The sequence below is a fragment of the Gymnoscopelus microlampas genome (genome assembly GCF_963454915.1).
Source record: "Gymnoscopelus microlampas genome assembly, chromosome: 21".
NCBI classification, from domain to species: domain Eukaryota; kingdom Metazoa; phylum Chordata; class Actinopteri; order Myctophiformes; family Myctophidae; genus Gymnoscopelus; species Gymnoscopelus microlampas.
The window spans coordinates 26,071,945-26,091,397 of record NC_139958.1 but is presented as its reverse complement, the minus strand read 5'-3'; the positions used below and the strand labels follow the sequence as shown (position 1 = coordinate 26,091,397).

At 40.4% G+C, this 19,453-nt stretch overlaps 1 protein-coding gene across 2 annotated transcripts; it reads left to right on the top strand.

Annotated features, from left to right (window-relative positions):
• The first annotated feature begins 205 nt into the window (after positions 1–205).
• camkk2 (calcium/calmodulin-dependent protein kinase kinase 2) lies at positions 206–18,721 on the top strand. Of its 2 annotated transcripts, none has more exons than XM_084046841.1 (16): positions 206–482; positions 997–1,329; positions 3,600–3,647; positions 5,025–5,078; positions 6,021–6,072; positions 6,166–6,299; positions 6,937–6,973; positions 7,157–7,178; positions 7,376–7,464; positions 10,295–10,494; positions 10,664–10,717; positions 10,841–10,914; positions 12,173–12,260; positions 13,267–13,398; positions 14,556–14,659; positions 17,432–18,721. In XM_084046841.1, exons 1-16 carry the CDS (start codon positions 246–248, stop codon positions 17,448–17,450), a joined length of 1,677 nt encoding a protein of 558 aa, XP_083902967.1. In that variant the 5' UTR covers positions 206–245; the 3' UTR covers positions 17,451–18,721. The 2 variants fall into 2 exon arrangements, with proteins under 2 accessions (XP_083902967.1, XP_083902966.1); XM_084046840.1 differs by having other exon boundaries at positions 17,425–18,721.
• Positions 18,722–19,453: the final 732 nt, after the last annotated feature.

Below are 19,453 nucleotides of genomic sequence, written 5' to 3'. Positions count from 1 at the left end.
TAGCGTGCCTCTTGAGATTGCACCTACTAATAGAATAATATTGTCAATCCATGTGAAGAGATTAACCACCTGACGTTGCAGCGATTAATAGAGTAGTGGTTTAAGTCTGTGTGTGAAGTGTCAGACAGTAATATAACTCAACGGTTTCTAATTATGTGATCATCTGATATCCATCCCAGTGACATTACCTGCTGAGGTTCCGCTTCTGATGGAGCAGTGGCTGTCAGCCTGTTTGAGAAGTTGCCATGTTTCCCTGCCACGTGTCCCCCTGGCCCTCTGTTGAGCAGCCAGCCCCCTGTGGCAGTCATGCCCCTTCAGCACAGCCCTCACAAGTCTTGTCTCAGCCCCTGCCTGATCTGCTGTGCAGCTGCCCTGCCCCACCTTTGAACACACAACCTTCCCCGGACCCCATGGATTCCCTCATTGTGGTCACAGAGTATGAACCCAGTACGCCATCTGGAGAGGTCAGGGACGAGGAAGAGGTAAGGAACTAAAGCAATGAGTGCAAAAATAAAATGTTGTCCCAATTAGGGGTCTTATCAATACATTTGAGTATCGCAATATTTTGTTTCATAATACTGTATCGATATTCAAAAACACTTTTTTAATGGATCCCCCGAAACCATACATAAAGGAACTTTACTCTACCCGTTCTCTTTTCGCCATCTTTGCCCTCATTTAGTATTCCATATACTATGAATTATTAGGGATTAGTCCATACCCGTCTGGGCATATGAGCACCCAAAGTATGTGCAGAGTTTGGGTTATGCGCTGTGCACACTGCACAGACAGTATATCAGGGATGTAAAGTGACTCTGTACTTGGTAACGGCAACAGTTCCAATGTGACCTTGTTAGAATTGATGTCTCACTATAAGACCAAAATCGATGTCACCTGCTGTTTGATGTGAAGATTGCACACTGTAGTTACGTAAAAGTGGACATTTATAACATTTTATGTTTATATTATACTAATTTACATTATAATACATCACAGGTTGAAGATATGGACAGCTCTGAGACTCCTGAACCTGGGGCCCCACCATTCCACACGCCATCCTGCGACTTGCTGTCCCACACAATGGGGCACACCGAGGCCCTGCTACCTGATCCCCATGAGCAAAGGGGAAGACTGAACCACTTGGACAGAAAACTGTCCCTCCAGGAGCGCTCACAAACTGCCACGTCGCCCTGCAGCTCCCCCGGGCTCAATGGGCGCTACATTTACCCCTCTCTTCCCTATTCTCCCATCACCTCACCCCACTCCTCTCCCCGCCTGCCTCGCAGGCCAACCGTGGAGTCTCACCGTGTCTCCATCACTGACCTCCAGGTAAGGCCAAGCCAGTTGCATAGTTTAGCAGCTATTGTAGATTTGTAGTCTTTGTTTTACATACAGTATTGCATTGTAGCCATTTGCAAGGTGGTACTGTTACTGTTTAAAGGAAACAGTTTGAAGACATGGCGAAATCCATCATTTTGGATCAGAAATAGGCAATCTGCGTGATTCGTGCAGATCCGTTGAGAAAATGTTTTGGAGTGGGAGGCTACAGGTTGAGAGCCTACTCAAAATGAAAGCGGGATGCGTCTTTGGATAAAGTAAATCAACTGTCAACAAAAGGCAGCATGCGCCTGGGATGAGATTGCTTTCTGGTCGTTCTTAAATTCAGAGCGCTGTGCTCTGGGAGCACTCGGAGCACACACTGACCACACAGAGTAATAGTCGGGGTGTCTGAACATTGGTGACAACAGCGATGATTGTGGCTTGTTTGGTAGACACTATTATGCTTACTAACTCTTTATACTTGTTCGGAATTGCAATACAGCATTTGATATCGTTGATATTGTTGATATTGCTGAAACTGACATTAGCGTGTGGATGGAATGGAATGCATTTCATCATGCATTCCTTCGCCTGAGCCATTCAGAGACAGTAGGTACAATGCATGACAGGTCATCAGCTTAGCATACTGATGCTGACATTATTTAAGGGGGATATTATCTCTTATGTTATCTTTATCCTATCGTGCAGAACACCACCCCTTTGCATCACTCTGTAGATTTGTCAGGTTCACAGGTTGCAGCACTTCTACATCAACAAGGTTGTTACAACAACTGTCTTCTAAGACCACATGGGCAAGACATCTAGAGTACATGACACACTATCTGTATCACACTAGCAGTGAGCAGAATTACATGTACATTTGTCTCTGGTCTCAAAAGCAGCAGCATAATGATTGTGCATAGTGGATGTGAAGGTAAGGTTTTATAATGTCAGTAGCTGATAGTTGCATTCCTTTTAGCTGAATTGTATAGATCATTAGAACAATTTGAAGGCAAGTCTGAGAGATTATTGGGGTGCTAGGGATGCTTTGAGATGGATATTCTACAGCCAATATTGATTTTGTATTTCCTGTAAAGAGATACATGTAATTTCCATAAAACGTTAAGCTCTCTGCAACAGGTTCTGCAATGCAACCGTATTAAATGTACTGTATGTTCTTTAAAGTAAGATAATTAGAGAAGCTATTGAAACTGTAGTGCCATATTTATTAAAATAATATTGTGTGATACGAATTAAAGCTGTGCCTTTGCTTATTATACCCAAAGTGCTCTGTAGTGGGTTAAAATATTTTATTGTCTGGTTGAGGCCTCTAGTAACCTTTGTTGTATAGTTGCACCCAATTTAATCTCATAGGTTACATGATGACATGGCACTAGATTTGATATGTTTTGATTGGTGGCCTTTCAATCGAAGCATCCCTAGTTTGCTCTTACTCTTGTAGGTGAACCCCTTTATACGTATCACGACTGTGTTGCTAAAAACGGTCTGTTGAAAGCCAGTTCATTTCGTCCAACATCGTGCAGCAAAGTATAAATCAGGTCAGTCTATATAAATTTGCCTCAGCCCCTAAATGTGTCAGTCTGTATTTTTGTATGGAGATTTACAGCCCTTTCAGCTATTCCCTTATCTAAGTAACTGACTGTCAAGTATGTACTAATGCAAGACCTCTTATAAGCACAAAGAAACAAACTGCTCCATGTAGCGTGTCCATACATCCTGCTTGTAGAATCCCAGACACACGTCTAGACTTCATAGCAGCAAGATCAGTAGATAGGATTACTGTAAATAATTTAGTTTATCTGCCAGATGCTTTTTGTCACTGCCTGTCTTTGACAAGTTGTGTTCTGATCCAGATTTGCCAAGGTCATCATGGTGCTCCTTAGAATGTCACATTTTAAATGACAGCTTAACATGGAATAAAACAAACAAAAAACAACTAGTATGGTCACAATGAACCAAACCTCTACCAAAGTGGTCCAGCCTTTTAACAAGGAAAGGACTCTTGATTTCCTGCCACCGTAACTACTGTCCTTTTTTAACAATATAATTTACTTGTACCCTTTATATTTTGTGCAATAAACTAAACTAAAACAGTATGCAAGGTTTGTTGCCAGTATAAATTAATGGGATTTTATGTCAGGCTTAGAAAAGAACATTTGCATGGTACACACTTCTAGGGTGTCAAAATGCTAAAATGGTTGCCCATTCATCTAAAAAAGCCCTTCACATCCTTCTTTTCTTTCCTACGTTTTCCAAAGGACTGTGTGCAACTCAATCAATACAAGCTGAAGGATGAGATTGGAAAGGTAATATCACCATCAAAAGTATTGTCATTATTTTTGTTCTCTTCGATTATTGTTGTCTCTTCCACTCCACCTACTGTGTCTCTTATATGAGGCAGATTGTTAAGGAAATGTGGCACTTTGACTGTCCTCATTTCCCAAACTCTTTGTAAAATACCAGGCCAAGGGAGAGTATTAGGAGGAGCTTGTATAAATAGAACTCTCCGAGGGTTGTATGAGGCTGTGTGTGTGTGTGTGTGTGTGTGTGTGTGTGTGTGTGTGTGTGTGTGTGTGTGTGTGTGTGTGTGTGTGTGTGTGTGTGTGTGTGTGTGTGTGTGTGTGTGTGTGTGTGTGTGTGTGTGTGTGTGTGTGTGTGTGTTGGCATGGGCTGGCCAGACTAATATCACTGCGTATTAGTCTGGAACTTTAAAGAAAAAAAAGGAAGAAAACAGAGATGTAAGACTCCAGGGTAGGGCCCGACAAGCCTAGTGCTTCTCCCTAGCCCTTTTTCGGACTCTTGGACATTGCTGTGTGTGTTCTTTTCTTTTTATTACATATGTTGAAGAATCCACTCAACATAATTTAGGATCATTAAATATAACTGGTCCTTGAACTTTGTTTGTGGCTGTGAGCTGTGTAAGAACTTTGATAGGCCTTTTCTCATCTTCTTGAAAATGTGCTAGATTGTTTTTGTAAGAGAAAGAGAGAGAGAATATACCTGTGTGTATCTCCATAAGTGTTTAGTCAATGGTGCCTTTCAGGGTTGCGCTCAGCCTATTTGGGACTGTACACATTCAAATCGAACTAACTTATAACCTAAATGTTATTGTAACTGAGCATAAAATACACTTAGTTTCATTAACACATGGGATTTGACTGGATAGGATGAGCTCCCCAATCTGCTCTCCCAAGTGGGTATCTCTCTCTCTCTCTCTCTGTCTGTTTTTGTGGTTGCGTGCATGGGTTTGTGTGTACATTCTCAGAAAACACAGGCATCCCTTCTCCACAAATGGACTAAGGGAAGCTTCATAGTGTAGATTCCGAAAACCAAAATGAGAGAGGTGATTAGAATTTCTCTGTTCTTGGTTGGAAACAGCTGGTCCTCTTTGAGTGTACTACATCAGCCCACACACATCCCTTCGCTTCGGAGTGGCGCTTGTGTGTTTTTATGTGTGTTAGTGTTTATTCTCATGTGTATTTCTAGAGTTTCATTTGTGTGTGTGTGTGTGTGAGTGTGTGTGTGTGTGTGTGTGTGTGTGTGTGTGTGTGTGTGTGTGTGTGTGTGTGTGTGTGTGTGTGTGTGTGTGTGTGCTTGTGTGCTTGTGTGCGTTTGTGTGAAGAATTGACAGCTGTTGAATCTCACACTTCTCGTATTCCGGTTTTCCCTTCTTCTCTGACAAGGGCTCCTACGGTGTTGTCAAGCTGGCATATAACGAAGATGACAACACATACTATGTGAGTCACACACACACACACACACACACACACACACACACACACACACACACACACACACACACACACACACAGTACAGTCTCTCACCTCACTGTCATACGCTCTACTCTCATCTTGTCACTTATCACATACTGCACACATGCATATGATTTCTACCTTACTTACCATTACCCTGACTTCTTACTCTGTGCCTTTCTTCCGGTACCTCTCACCAGAGATACACACACACACACACACACACACACACACACACACACACACACACACACACACACACACACACACACACACACACACACACACACACACACACACACACACACACACACAGTACCTATGCAGACACAGAAACCAGCACATTTGGGATTTAATGTGAGTCTCAAACACGTGAAAATGGTTATGGTTAATGGGACTCTACTGGGTTATATAAAACATATTCTAGTCTAGCTTCTCTTTTCATTAAGTGTGCCTGATGGGAGCTCACTTCTTGTTATTGTTTATACAAATGTTTCTTCTTTTAAACATCTGCAAACAGGGATGTTGTAAATCGTATCCCATATTAAAATTGTCTTAAGGGAGGACGGGCGGGCAGGCGAACCACATCATCACGCTCATGCCACCATGACTCAGACATAACCATATAACAATGCATCGACGCCCAAATATGGAGTGTGTTGTCTAATCTCAATGTGTCGTCATGGCATCAGGCATAAACAAATCAGTCAGCTCCATATATTGGCACGGAAGTGGGCATGCCCAAATATGGGCATATACTGATGACATCAGGGATCTCCATATATGGGCACACAAGGGACAAAGACTGACAGATACAGAGATCTCCATATATGGACATAAAAGGGTCAAGGACTGACAGACATTATTATTTCCCATCCTCTGCCTGTCCAACTGTCTCTCTCTGTCTTTTCTTTTCTTGCCTGTAGGCCATGAAGGTTCTTTCCAAGAAGAAGCTGATGAGGCAGGCAGGTTTTCCAAGTAAGTCCAGGGCCAGATGGTCAGTACAGTAGGAAGCACAGTCTCTGATACTACAGAAGTGTTACATGGACATTGCTCTCTCCTCTCCTCTAGGGCGGCCTCCTCCGCGTGGAGCTAAAATGGCCCCCGAGGGCCCCCCTCAACCCAAAGGACCCCTGGAGCGGGTCTATCAGGAGATTGCAATTCTGAAGAAGCTGGACCATCCAAATGTTGTGAAGTTAGTGGAGGTTAGCAGAGTAAAACATGAAGCCATTTATACTATTATACATTTATACTTTAGTGTGTAGTGTGTAATTATGCTTTGAGCTAATTATGCTTGTGCGTGTGTGTGTGTGTGTGTGTGTGTGTGTGTGTGTGTGTGTGTGTGTGTGTGTGTGTGTGTGTGTGTGTGTGTGTGTGTGTGTGTGTGTGTGTGTGTGTGTGTGTGTTCGGTCTGCCAAATCTTATCTATCTAATGTATCTAGTCCTACTGTATATCACCATGTGTTTATGAGTATTTTTGGTTAAACACAAAGATAGTCTGTGTTGCTACAGGATTATTGTGGGATCGCTTTAGCGATCACACTAATGTTATCTTCACTAATTGTGGTGTCGCTTTAGCGATCACACTAATGTTATCTTCACTAGTTATTATTCCGCCCGTTTTTGGATTGGTCAAGCTTCACGTGACATCACAATATGTAATATGAATAGGTAAGACAGAAAAGTACTTTCTAGTGTGATACTATCAACATTCTTAGCGATCCCACACTGTTTCTTCAGGAACAGTACTTTCTAGTTTGTATTATTATTACAGTAACTATAGGAGGTGTTTCACTGAGGATTTATGTATTTCCCCCTCATTTCCCTTCCTCTCAACTTCAGGTCTTGGATGACCCTAGTGAGGACCATCTGTACATGGGTAAGCCAGCCAGTCCAGATAATCCGCTTACAATTGCATGCACACATTGTTTTATCTTATGCATATAATTGTGCACATAAATTAAGGTGATGACAGCAATTAAAAGATGTATTATTTTCAGCTGATTTATGTATTCATAAGAGAAAACTCCTCAGCACTAACGTATCTTTGTTTCCCCCACAGTGTTTGAACTGGTCAAGCAAGGGTGAGTTACTGGTAATCGACTGGTCACAGTGATGAATAGAAAGCAAGAACAGAAGAAGCTTGGTTTCATGTGATGTGGCTAATTCTGTGGGGTGTGTGTGTGTGTGTGTGTGTGTGTGTGTGTGTGTGTGTGTGTGTGTGTGTGTGTGTGTGTGTGTGTGTGTGTGTGTGTGTGTGTGTGTTATGGGTTATACTCAGGGCTGTGATGGAGGTACCAACAGATAAACCGTTCAATGAGGACCAAGCTCGTTTTTATTTCCAGGATCTGCTCAGGGGAATTGAGTTCTGTGAGTCTACCGACTTCCTTTCCTTATTCACTGTTATCGATAGCCATAGGGTAAATTCCATCCAATCAGAGGGGACATGACTTTAATGCTGCAATCCAGAACTTATTTTAATGAAACAATGTTATTTTACCGAATCTGTATGGTAGAAGGTGATGATGATTCAAGCTTCTTAATTAGGATAAACCCCTTGAGATGTAGCATCTCGTTTTCAAGGGGGTCCCATCATAAATACATGTCCCAGTCGTGTATGCAGAGTAGACAAAACAAAGACAAAAACAAATCATATATACTATACATACAGACATACAAAACTAAAAATCACATACAATAACCAGTGCGAACCTTGAAAAACATCACAGCCTTAGGATGGCATAAAATCCACTAATAGAATGACACATTTAAACGCTATGTTCAATACAGTGATTGCAAAAATAAAATAATGAATTAATATAGTATGATGGTATGGCAGGTTTACCGATAACAAGAACAGACACTGTCAAAGTAAGAAGTGCACGTTTAAAAACTGGGAATGTTAAAATGGATGATGTTAGCCAGTAAATTATTTCAGTCTGAACAGGAGCTTTGAACATAAAGGCATGTCTACCAATTTCCTTACTACACGAAGAACAGAAAAGTAAACCTGAGTAGAGTGTCTGGTATGATTTTAACACCCTGTATTAACACCCACAATTCCCATAATAACTAGCACATGTGCAGTGGTTGGATGTGATCTACCTAACCAACCAACCCTGGTGTCAGTAAGGACACTGGACACCTACCGGTTATGAGTGGTAGAAATTTGTTTTCCCATGAGGGAGGCCTGGTCTAGAATCCCCGGGGTTACAGTTATTCTAGTCTGGGAGGCATTGCCTCGGAGTTTGGACGGCGGGGGCGCGGCCACTGCGTTGTGATTCAAATCAACAGCCAATGAAGAAAAGGGGGCGGGATCCACATGCAGTGGGTGTTGCATCTAAATAGGATCGACGGGAAGCAATTTCCCCTTGAGAAATTTCGGCCGCCATTGTTGTGTACTGCTGTTTGCCTCTCGTCGGACTTTTTAGACGAGTTGCACAGCTCTCAGACCGGTAAGAGGCGTGTCCGCTCAGATTCAGAGCGTAAATAACATCCCGCCCACAAATCCCAGGGCTCTGGCCCAGAAGTTCCTCGCCGAGCCGGCGAAAACTTCTGGGAACTCAGATTACAGTTATTCATAACAGATTTGATTTATGCTCCCAAAGCAGAGATGGACCTGTAGACTTCTCTGTGATCTGCTCTGGAGCTCTGGAAATTTTAATTCTAGAATCTATCCATTCTATTTTCCTTGATCAATATTGGAAATGATAACCAGCTTCTAAGCTATGTAACTTTTATGTAATTCTGGAATCTTTTCAATGATCCATTTTACTTGATCAATATTTCACAATGTTAGTATTTTTCTCAGAAATGCTTGATTTTATGGGCAACAGGTTATATCTATTATTTCAAACAGTACGTAGGGATTTTCGTTTCATGCTTGCAGTAATATTTTATTTTGTTTTTTGTTTATAAAAGTTTTATAAAAACATATCTCATTTAGGAATTTAAGTCCAAACTGTATTTGACAAACGCTTGCACATACTCTTATAATTCTTGCCTGCATGCCACAAAAAAAAACTCTCTACTGCTGCTGCTGGCTCCAGCAGCCACCCACAAGGCTCATTTCACATAATCACAGAGGCTCTTAGTGTGTTCCAGCATAGAAGAAGAGGCTACACAGTCTGCCATCTACAAGAATAATACTGAAGAGAGAAATTCTCCGAACTCTAAAATCAGCTCTCCACCTGTCTTGTCCTTCTTTTCTTTCCTCTTAAAATTATCTCCTTTACCTTTTTGAGTGTGATTGTAATGGAGAAAGTAATTCCCCATGAATAGTCTCGGTGCTTTTGTAAAATGTCACAATCAAAGAGGAGGTTTGCCGTGAGTGATTTTTGCCTCACACACCATTAGCAGGAACATTGTGTGAGATCCTTTCCGTTAGTAGGATGATAATGTGGTGTCCTGCTGATATCTATGACTCACTTTATGTTTTTTGCATATTTAAAGACTCCTCCATGGGGCCATCAAACCCCAAACAATATGTTTATGCCTTTCAGCAGGTTGGCTTGTTCCTATTTAACGTGGGGAATCAAGACTTGTTTGAGAGGTACAATTATTAGGATCAAGTATTGATAAATATAAGTGGTGCCTTTTATATAGCGCCTCAGAATCAGCTTTATTATCAGCTTTATTATCACACAGGTTTACAGAAGTAAAAAAAGTGGGTGAAATTTGTTTTTGTGCACGTTCTATTGTTTTTGTTGTTCACCTATTCACATGCAATATGGTCAAAACTTTACGACAGTATATTTTTGCCAATGTCGATATTCAATATATTGATTGTATTATAATGTTTATGAATAGCCCAATATTCCTTTATGAAATGTTTTTCCCAGTACTCATTTTGTGAGGTTTTAATGATACACTATTATTTGTTGCCTGTATAAATATTGAATATTGAAAATAATTTCTACGATGCACATACATGCTTTCTTAAGAGACCAAACTGCAGTCAGGTGAAATCAATTGTGCTCGAGACATATGTAATACCCAGATATACGTATGTGAAATGTGGAAAAAGAGTGCAAAACGAATGAAAGGAGGAGGACCAAAAAAGTAACGCCTGTGCGCCTGGTGGTGCAGGGTGGTGGGGAGGAGGGTTGGTGGCTGGGTTGGGAGTTAATTCAAATACAAAATGTTAATTTCTGACAATAATGTGTAATTATGTGGGTCCATTGTATTTCTCCTGATCCAGTACATTACCAGAAGATTATCCACAGGGATGTCAAGCCCTCTAACCTGCTGGTGGGAGAAGATGGTCACATAAAGATTGCTGACTTTGGGGTCAGTAACCAGTTTGAGGGGACTGACGCCCTTCTGACCAGCACAGTGGGAACGCCTGCTTTCCTAGCCCCAGAGACGCTTTCAGAGACTAGGAAGAACTTCTCTGGCAAGGTGAATGATCAGATTGCTAGCTAGCACCGTCTGTGGGTGACATTGGGAAATGTAGTATATATGAAGTGCAGTTTTCCAGACACCCTGCAGACACCCTGCACTTATGGACTACTGTACTTGGAAAAAATGTGGCAATGTAACATCTGCCCGTTCTTAATTTGTCTTTTAGGCTTTGGATGTTTGGGCCATGGGAGTGACACTTTACTGTTTTGTTTTCGGAGTGGTGAGTTGTCATCTTCACATAAAATTGATTTACTTTTTAATTAAAATGCTTTGCTTGATTTCTCGCACTGAATGGTGACAATTCAGTTCGTCCCATTGAAAATACATTTCTTCTGGCATTCAGTGTCCGTTTATGGATGAGCGTATCCTTAGCCTTCATCAGAAAATCAAGACCCAGCCTGTAGAACTGCCAGAACAGTGAGTATAATTATCCCTGTCATTCGATGAAGATGCAATACCACTAATTTGTGCCCTTTGTTCCAGTGAATGCATATCTGATATTCTAGGCAACTGTGTGTTTCCAATTTTGTAGAAGGTTTGTGGAACGCTGTTTCAGAATGACAATCCCCCTCCCCCCCAACCAAAGCTGATTTGGAGGATTTGATCGTGACATCCCTAGTTCTGAATTTAATGTTAAATATGTCATGCATGGGTTGAGAGACCAATCCGTTCTCTCATGTCGATTGTCACATGTAGACACAGGTCTGAGGACTCTTTCCTGAAAGTATGCTGTCATGGACTGCCACCTTTCGCTTATACTTTAGCTGTGTCCATTTCATCCTACCGTTACTTTTCAGTTTCATGTGCAGTTGATTGTCAACTTGTGAAGCTGTAATATCAACGGCATTACAGAGCTCACTTCTTCAGTGAAAAAATGTCCGTTTCAAATCACAAACTTTCCGACATTGGCACTGGGGTTGTCACGCACAGATATATTGCAATGTATTTTCAGCAGTAGGGTGGCAGTAGCTCAGGAAGGAGGTAGAGCGGCCGCTTGGGAACCGGAAGGTCCCTAGTCCGATCCCGGGCTCCCCCAGAGTTAGTGTCGAAGTGAGCTTGAGCAAGACACTGAACCCTAATTGCTCCTGATGAGCAGGTTGGTGCCTTGCATGGTTTCCGTCGGCGTATGAATGTGTGTGTGAATGGGTTAATGTAAATGCATATTGGATATAGGTGCTATATAAATGACCCATTTATCATTTTCAGCTTTGTAACCTCATGTTTGTCCTAGTGATGGCAACATGCCAGACTATGTCTTCATGTGTTAAGTGTGTGTCTAATGGCCTTCTGCAAACTGTTGCCACAAATTGGAAGCGTACAGTTGTCTAGAATGCCATAGTGGCTGTAGCATTAACATCTCCATTCACTGGAACAAAGGACACTAATTAAAAACATTAATTAGAAAGGGTGTCCACTGACTTTTGGTCATATAGTGCACCTTGCTCAACGAGAGGGGGTAGTGTTTCTCATCCACATAACTACCCAGATTATCCAAGCAATCCATTTCTGCACCATATAGAATTTTAGCAGTTGTATCCCTGCTTTTATGTTGTTCAATTAATGCAAAGTTGTGCCAACTTTTCAATTTTGAATTACACATAATGTATTATATATTTATCATTATCACTTGAATATCACAAAGTAAACTAAACTATAATACTTACTGTTTCAACAGTGCTGACATATCAGAGGACCTCAAAGATCTGCTGCTGAAGATGTTGGACAAAAATCCAGAGAGAAGAATATCAATCCCACAGATTAAGGTTAGCGTCATAAGATCCAAAGATGATTATTTTACATATTTTGTTTATTTCACTTGGAAATGTATCACATATCACTGCCACTGGCAAACAGTTAAAGGTAGGGTAAGTGATATTTTTGGGTTAAAACAAAAAGTATTTTTTTTTAAGGTTAAAGCACTATATTCTGATATTAATCATTGCTATAGAGTGTTTGTTCAGTCTCCAGGTCTCTCCAGCTCTTTAATAAACAGAAAATACATTTTCCGGTAGGTGTCAAAATCTCAGCCAATCAGGAGAAAGTACCCATTTTTAAGCTTCATTTTTAGTATTCCAGTTCCAATTTTGCCTGCTCATTTCTTAGTGTCATCACTTCCAATTTCACTTGTTTAATCTATATCCTGATTGAGTTCTCTATCCTGATTGGATAAAATTGGAAATGAAACTGAAACTGAAACGAAAATGCATTTTCTGTTTTATAAAGAGCTGGAGAGACAAGGAGACTCCTTTTACTGAACAAACACTCTATAGCAATGAGTACTATCAGAATATAGAGCTATTTAACACTTATTTTAACCAAAGAAAATCACTTACCCTACCTTTAATCTAATAGATACATGATCCTTATTCTTGTGAGTAATTTTGTTCTTATTTGATAAGATCTCTGATGTAATGATGAGCGAACAGAAGGAAATTAAAGTGAAAGTCATTAAGACAATGTAAACTTACTTAGGCTGTTGTTGGTACGGCAATTGACACCAACATGGATGGAACATTGCCAGTGGATTAACGGCTTTGCATGCCAGTGGGAAAGGGCCTATACACTGCAGTTTGCTACATCATTTTAAATGATCTATGCAAAGGAAAATATGTTTGTATGCATAGATTGTAATGAATGACTTTGCCACAGTAATAGGTTTTTAATGAAAATATACATCTAGGTTTGTGTGTACACAATATATGTGTCATATGAGAATGTAAGACTCACTGAACAGAGAGAACAACTCTTTCGGTCCTCATTTATGTCCAGGTTCACCCATGGGTGACGAGGAATGGTGCGGAGCCTCTCCCACCAGAGGACGACAACTGCTGTATGTTGATCGAAGTGACAGAAGAGGAGGTGGAGAATTCTGTCAAACACATTCCTAGCCTGGCCACAGTGGTGAGATCAAGAATTCAGTTTTCACAGGAAGGGTGTGCTTTAATCAGTGAACCATCTAGTGACTTCGACCTGGTGATTTATCTCTACCAGGCCAAAGGCAAGGGGGTAGAGTATGTTTTCACCCCCAGTCTGTGTGTCCACGGCTAATTTAGCAAATCACTGGTAGTGTGCACCAAGGTTATTGTTTACATTGCCAGAAAGCTTTCACAAATTGTGAATATTTTGTGAATTCATAATCTCACATCCACCGAACCGCCGTCTTGGCCAAATAAGGATTTGGAGATACTCTGGTGAAATGATGTGCTCCACTGAGCATCCCTCTCTAATTATTATCTCTGCAAGGGCAGACATTTTGTTTTTGTCCCCGCCTCTTCAGCCTGGCGCAAAGCAGGAAAGAGGAAAGAGAGGAGAGAAAATGTATTAGTAGCCTGATAGAATATGAGAGTACACACTGTCTCATGCTTTAATATGCAGTTTAAAAATGTACCTGAGAATGAGCATGTGAATATTAAGCTGATATGTCAAGATTTCACAGAGGTCTCTTGGGCATGAGTAGACATTAGGCCACAGTGATTCTGACCGCAGCAGTACAGCAGCTGTGTTTGGACACCTCTCGTTTCCATGAGATGTTTCAGTGAGCAGAGAGCTTTTGTTTCCCTGCGTCTCCTGAAATCATTACATCAAAAACACATCCATGACTAATTTAGAGGCTTGATACCACCTATTAGTCCTGTGCGCTGGTGCTGGCATCCACATAACGTGCCATCTAACTAGTAAAATCGGCTTGGACAGATCCAAAAGCGGTTTGCACCGTGCACCATAGATCATCTAAATAGGGCCATAGTGTGGGAAATATATCCATTGTCTTCTGTGCATTTCTCCCGTGAAATGCAGACGTGTAAGCCCACGACATCAAACACATTTTGCGTCATTGATGGTGCGCCTTTACTGCCTTCTTCCAGAATAACGTTTTACAATTGTTGCAATACCATATTTTTAGATGTAAATGAACTAGCAATAATTTGAGCAGATCCACAAACTACCTATCTGTACAGGTTTAAAGCGAACATTGACAATCTAGTTTTCCTAATAATTCTTTGGCAGAATCTATGCTAGAAGACTTCAGGAATGTGTGTTCTATACTCTCCTATTTACAGATAATGGTCAGAACCATGCTAAGGAAGCGCTCCTTTGGGAATCCCTTTGACTGGGGACGCAGAGAAGACCGGGGAAGTCTTTCAGCTCCAGGGCAAATGCTCACGTAAGGCTAATGCTGTTCATTTAAAGCCCACGTCTGGTTAACACCAACATACATTTACAATCATCACAACATATCCTGCACATCTATGATGCGTACACCTGCGTGCACATTTGGACACAGAGAGACACACACAGGATGACCAAAATGGCAAAATGTACCAAGATCACTATTCGTATATATTATATGGATATTGACCCAGAAATTGTTTGTAAATTGAATTTATATAATTAATCTGGTTCAAAACATCACATAAATGTTCTTTTTCAAACCACTGTCATTCACTCACATATTATGTGTACACACATTTGGCACACTACGAAATAATTGGTGTCAATTTCAAATTAATTAGAAACATGTGTTTACTGGATTTCAACACTTTTAATTTGCATGTTTTCTGTTCTTTTAGAGTACATTGCACTGTTTAAACAATGCATGTTTATGTGCATCCATATTGATAACTGATGCTCTGTACAGTAATGGTGCTTACAGAGTGTGCTTTGAAGGCACTGTTGTATGTATGGTAGACTTTTACTGTTTCTCTCCTCCATCTCCTGCCCACCAGCAAAGGCAGAGGAGGCAAAGTGAAATACTGCTACATTCATAGTAACCAAAGAAGGTAAAGGACATTAGGACTGTGCCAGCACTTGCCTGCCTCTTTTAAAACGTTTTAACTAGCACGAAATACACTTAAAGGGTGACTTTGCCAACTGTTAACCTGAATCCATATCGTCCTTTTGTGAGGAAGGCACGTGAAAATCCGACGTACAACTTCACAACTCGTTCTGTCTCAGGGGTTCAGTCTCAAAAGTTCTGGAAAAACTCGGCCTACATAAAAGGCGTCCTCCTGATGCGTTTTACATGCCTTTGAAAGTGAACTCACTGGTTGATGGCAGATTTTCACGTCCTTACAAAACAATAATAAAGGTAAAATAACTTCAAAGTCACCCTTTAAAGGATACCACCAATGTTTTTTTTTCCACTTTTGGTTCCATTGATGCAAGAGAAAAAAAAGGAAGTAAAACAGATTTCGGTTTAGGAATCACATGAAACAAGCAGTAGTAAGGCAACCAGTAGTGGAATAATCTGTGCCTCCTTTATAGCCTGCATTTGTTTGGCTGATAGAAATAGAAATATTGTGCTGTAATAAATTAGCCATACTTCCATATTGTCAGACTAGTAGTATCACACTGCAAGTCTGCATATTTGCTATTCAGAAATTTGCCATAGTGTGAAATTTCAGGGTACAATTATGTTGCGAAGCGTGTCAACTTTATTTATTTGTCTTCACCTGTTCAGGCAGGAGTTGACATTAAGTTCAATTTTCCACTTGCACCACTTTTTTTTCTCCCTCTGCACCACTTATTTTTCGAGTTCACTGAAAGAATGTCTGATTCAGTATGTTGAATCAGCTGCGGGACTCGTTGGGAAGGGAGAGATCTGTTTGGCCAATGGGGAGAGCAGTGCGAGTATTTCAATTGCATTTGCTCCTAAGAATAGATATGTACACCCATCGGTGCATTGTGGGCTATCCGTTATCTGCATATTCATTATATATAACTGTATGAAGGTGCAGTGTGGGCATTTCGTTAGCTGCATATTTGAGCCAACTCCAGCAGTTATTCGCTCTTCCTCTCGTACTCCCTGTCACTCTGAATAACTTTGATTTGGACCGGCATTTAGCCAGTTACCGGTGGTTTTAAAAACATTTTACCACAAGGTGACAAAAGAAGAAATGTTAGCCTCCACATTTGATGCTACTGCAGACAGAGGTGAGCACGCTTGCAAGACTGTGAAGCTCTGTCTGCTGCGGATCCCTGTCATCTATAGAGCCTATGAAATGTAGTTGTAGCGGTAATGAATTAAAATATTTCACCAAAAAAGACATTTGACAAAAAGGAGTGTGACAGTGAAATCATGTGAAATGATGTGTTGTACTGTGTATGGTCAGCTGGAGTGCCTTCATACACTGCATCCAGGCCAGCAGGCCATTTATTATGTTAGTTAGTTAGTATTTTTTTTGTTGGGGGCACTATTATTATTATTATTATTGTTGTTGTTTTCGAGAATGATGGATGGCGTCAATGGAACCAAAAGAAAACGTAAAAAACGTAAAAAACACAGCGGTATCATTTAAAGACCATGGGCATGACATGGGAAATGGTCGTTCCCACCATGGTTTGGTGGTCAAGTAGTCCAAAGCTTCAGAGCCATGTTGAGTGCAATTGGTATTTGTACTGGACCTGGGGGCCGGCTAATATGAGCCCATGATTGACTAAGGGATAAAAGAATCAGCCCTGTTGACTATCTGAAGTCAGAACGTGTTGAAGTGTTTGGGACTGTTTGACCCAGATTTGCTGTATGAGCAAGGTGAAACAGTGATATGAGCATTGGTTTTGCACCTACAGTACATACAGTAATTGCTGCCTGAACAGTTCTGCAGGAAAAAACAACAACATAAATATTAACTGCATCATTTTATCCACCTCTCTTGATATGTATTCCTTTGCATGTGACCCCAGAGAATACTTGTCCACACTTTGCAAGGACAAACCATTGAATTATTTGTATCCTTTTCTGTCCTCGACCAGAATATTCAGCAAGAGCTTGCCAGCTTCCGTTCACTGTGCATCGTCTCACATTATGTAACAGTATAAAGATTCCCATCAGTTTGGCGGGCAAGGGCCTTACGCTTGTCTCTGCTGTTATGTATAATTGACAGGAGGCACTAAGCAGTGCTACGTTGACATGTTTCTCTGGTTACCTAGGAAACAGGAGAGCGCCGATGGCATGAGGAGTATGGACCTGCCCTATGTAGGCGAGGATGAAGCTCTTTCCTGATGTAGAGGGCTTCTGTTCTAGTAGGGGTCTTCCTGGCAGCAATCAACATAGTCCAGCACCCATTTACTCAGCTTTATACAGCCGCCTTATACCCCCCTTTCAAGGTCTCCCTGGGAGGTGGACAAGATTGGTTGACATGAAGGACACGGAGAAAGGGTAATCAAAGGATCTAAGGCATACCGATATCAAATTAAGACCTTTAAGCCATTGGCCCCACATAATACAAAAATGTAAAACATTTCAATGGCTTTGTTTAAGGTTAGTAATTGTACCAAACAGCGGCTTCCAAGAGGAGAAACCAACCAACCATCCCTTCCTCCAACACAACATGTTCTTTGACCCTTTACAACCACCTGCATTTTCCTTCTCTTCTCCTGCATGCGTTTGTAGTCCTACTGTCGCATGCTCTGGCTCAGGCTTCTACTGTATAATTCTGTGTTTTTATTGTTGTCCTAGCCACTGGTATTAATTCACCTCTGACTTCTTTACTTGACAATGCTGTCATGTGTACCGCAGGGGTACAGTGGGTTGGGAGCAGGAGGCCTTGGTGGTCGTGCTTTTTTGGCAAGAGACGAGAGTGGTTATACATGTTGATGAGAGTAAAATATTTGGTCCGCATCACTGCCACCAATGTTCCCTGTTTTGGAGCAGGTTTCATGACAATGATTGCCTGGTACATTGTTCGTCTTGCAGTGGTGGCCAGTTGGAGGAATAGAGGAATCTGTACAATTTACTGTAATAAAAAGGGAGTTATAAAAATGTTTACTACATAGAATGCATGAGTTCACTTTCCCAATGCATAGGTTATAATTATAAACATATTGCATGTTCATAGAATAACCTTTTTGGAACACTTTGTTTTTGTAGTCTTTTGGCTGATTGTATAGTCTCACAGCTACTACAAGTAAAAGCTTTAAAAAATAGTTGACATGGTGTTATGTGAACAATCATACACATTACTCTTCACTGCTGTGTACATGATGGCATAAGAATTTGTTTTTGCGCAAATTTGGTGAATCCTTTCTAAGGTACTGTGTAAGCATGGGTGCTTTTTAAAATGTTTGTTGTAATAACATAATACCGATAGGTCTGCAGCCACTTTAGTAATGACATAAGTACTTAACCAAAAGGCTACGTGAAGCTGAGTGACATAATTCGATTTGAAACACAATTCGTTTTGTTGATGTGTTAAATTGCAATCCATTCACCAACGTGGTCTCGTTTTTTTTTTTAGTAAAACACTTTGTAAAAAGAAAAAAAAGATACGTTCCATTTAAAGAAGCAGAACACATGGACATTTTAGAGCACTTGTATTTGTTTAAATTATTTGTGTGTGTTTGTATGGGGGATAAATGTACCTTTGTTTTGTTTTTGTTGTTGATTTTTGTATTTTAATGATTACTGATATTATTTCTAAAAAAACACATTTACAAAAACAAAAATATTAGTTTTTTTTGTAAAATTGTAAAGACCAGTTATCTTGAAAGAGTTACAGACCTTTGTTAATTTAATTATATGTTAAACAGTTAACTTAAATGTTGATGTTTTGTATAAATCTATGCATGATATTTATCTAGAAACAGTCATGTACCACTCTGCAAATGTTTTAAAGTAATTATAAAGTACTTTTCAATTTTCATTTAGTCAATTTTTAGAAAAGCCCAATGCTGGAAGGTTAATGTTGGATTACAGTCGTTTTGTCTTTGTTTCACTTTGCTTTTTTGCCTTTGCCTTTTTAAATGTGAACTTTTTTTCTTCCATTTAGTCCATAATGTTAGTTCAAGAGCACCTGAAGTTATAGTAAATCTTTGTAGATGACCTTGGATAATAACAACACATTGATTTGAACTGATGCTCAATTAATGCTTCCATATAAAACATCTTTTTCATTACTGAAGTTGAATGTAAGACAAGGGACATGGATTCATTTTTTTTTTCTTTATTGTTTTTTTTACA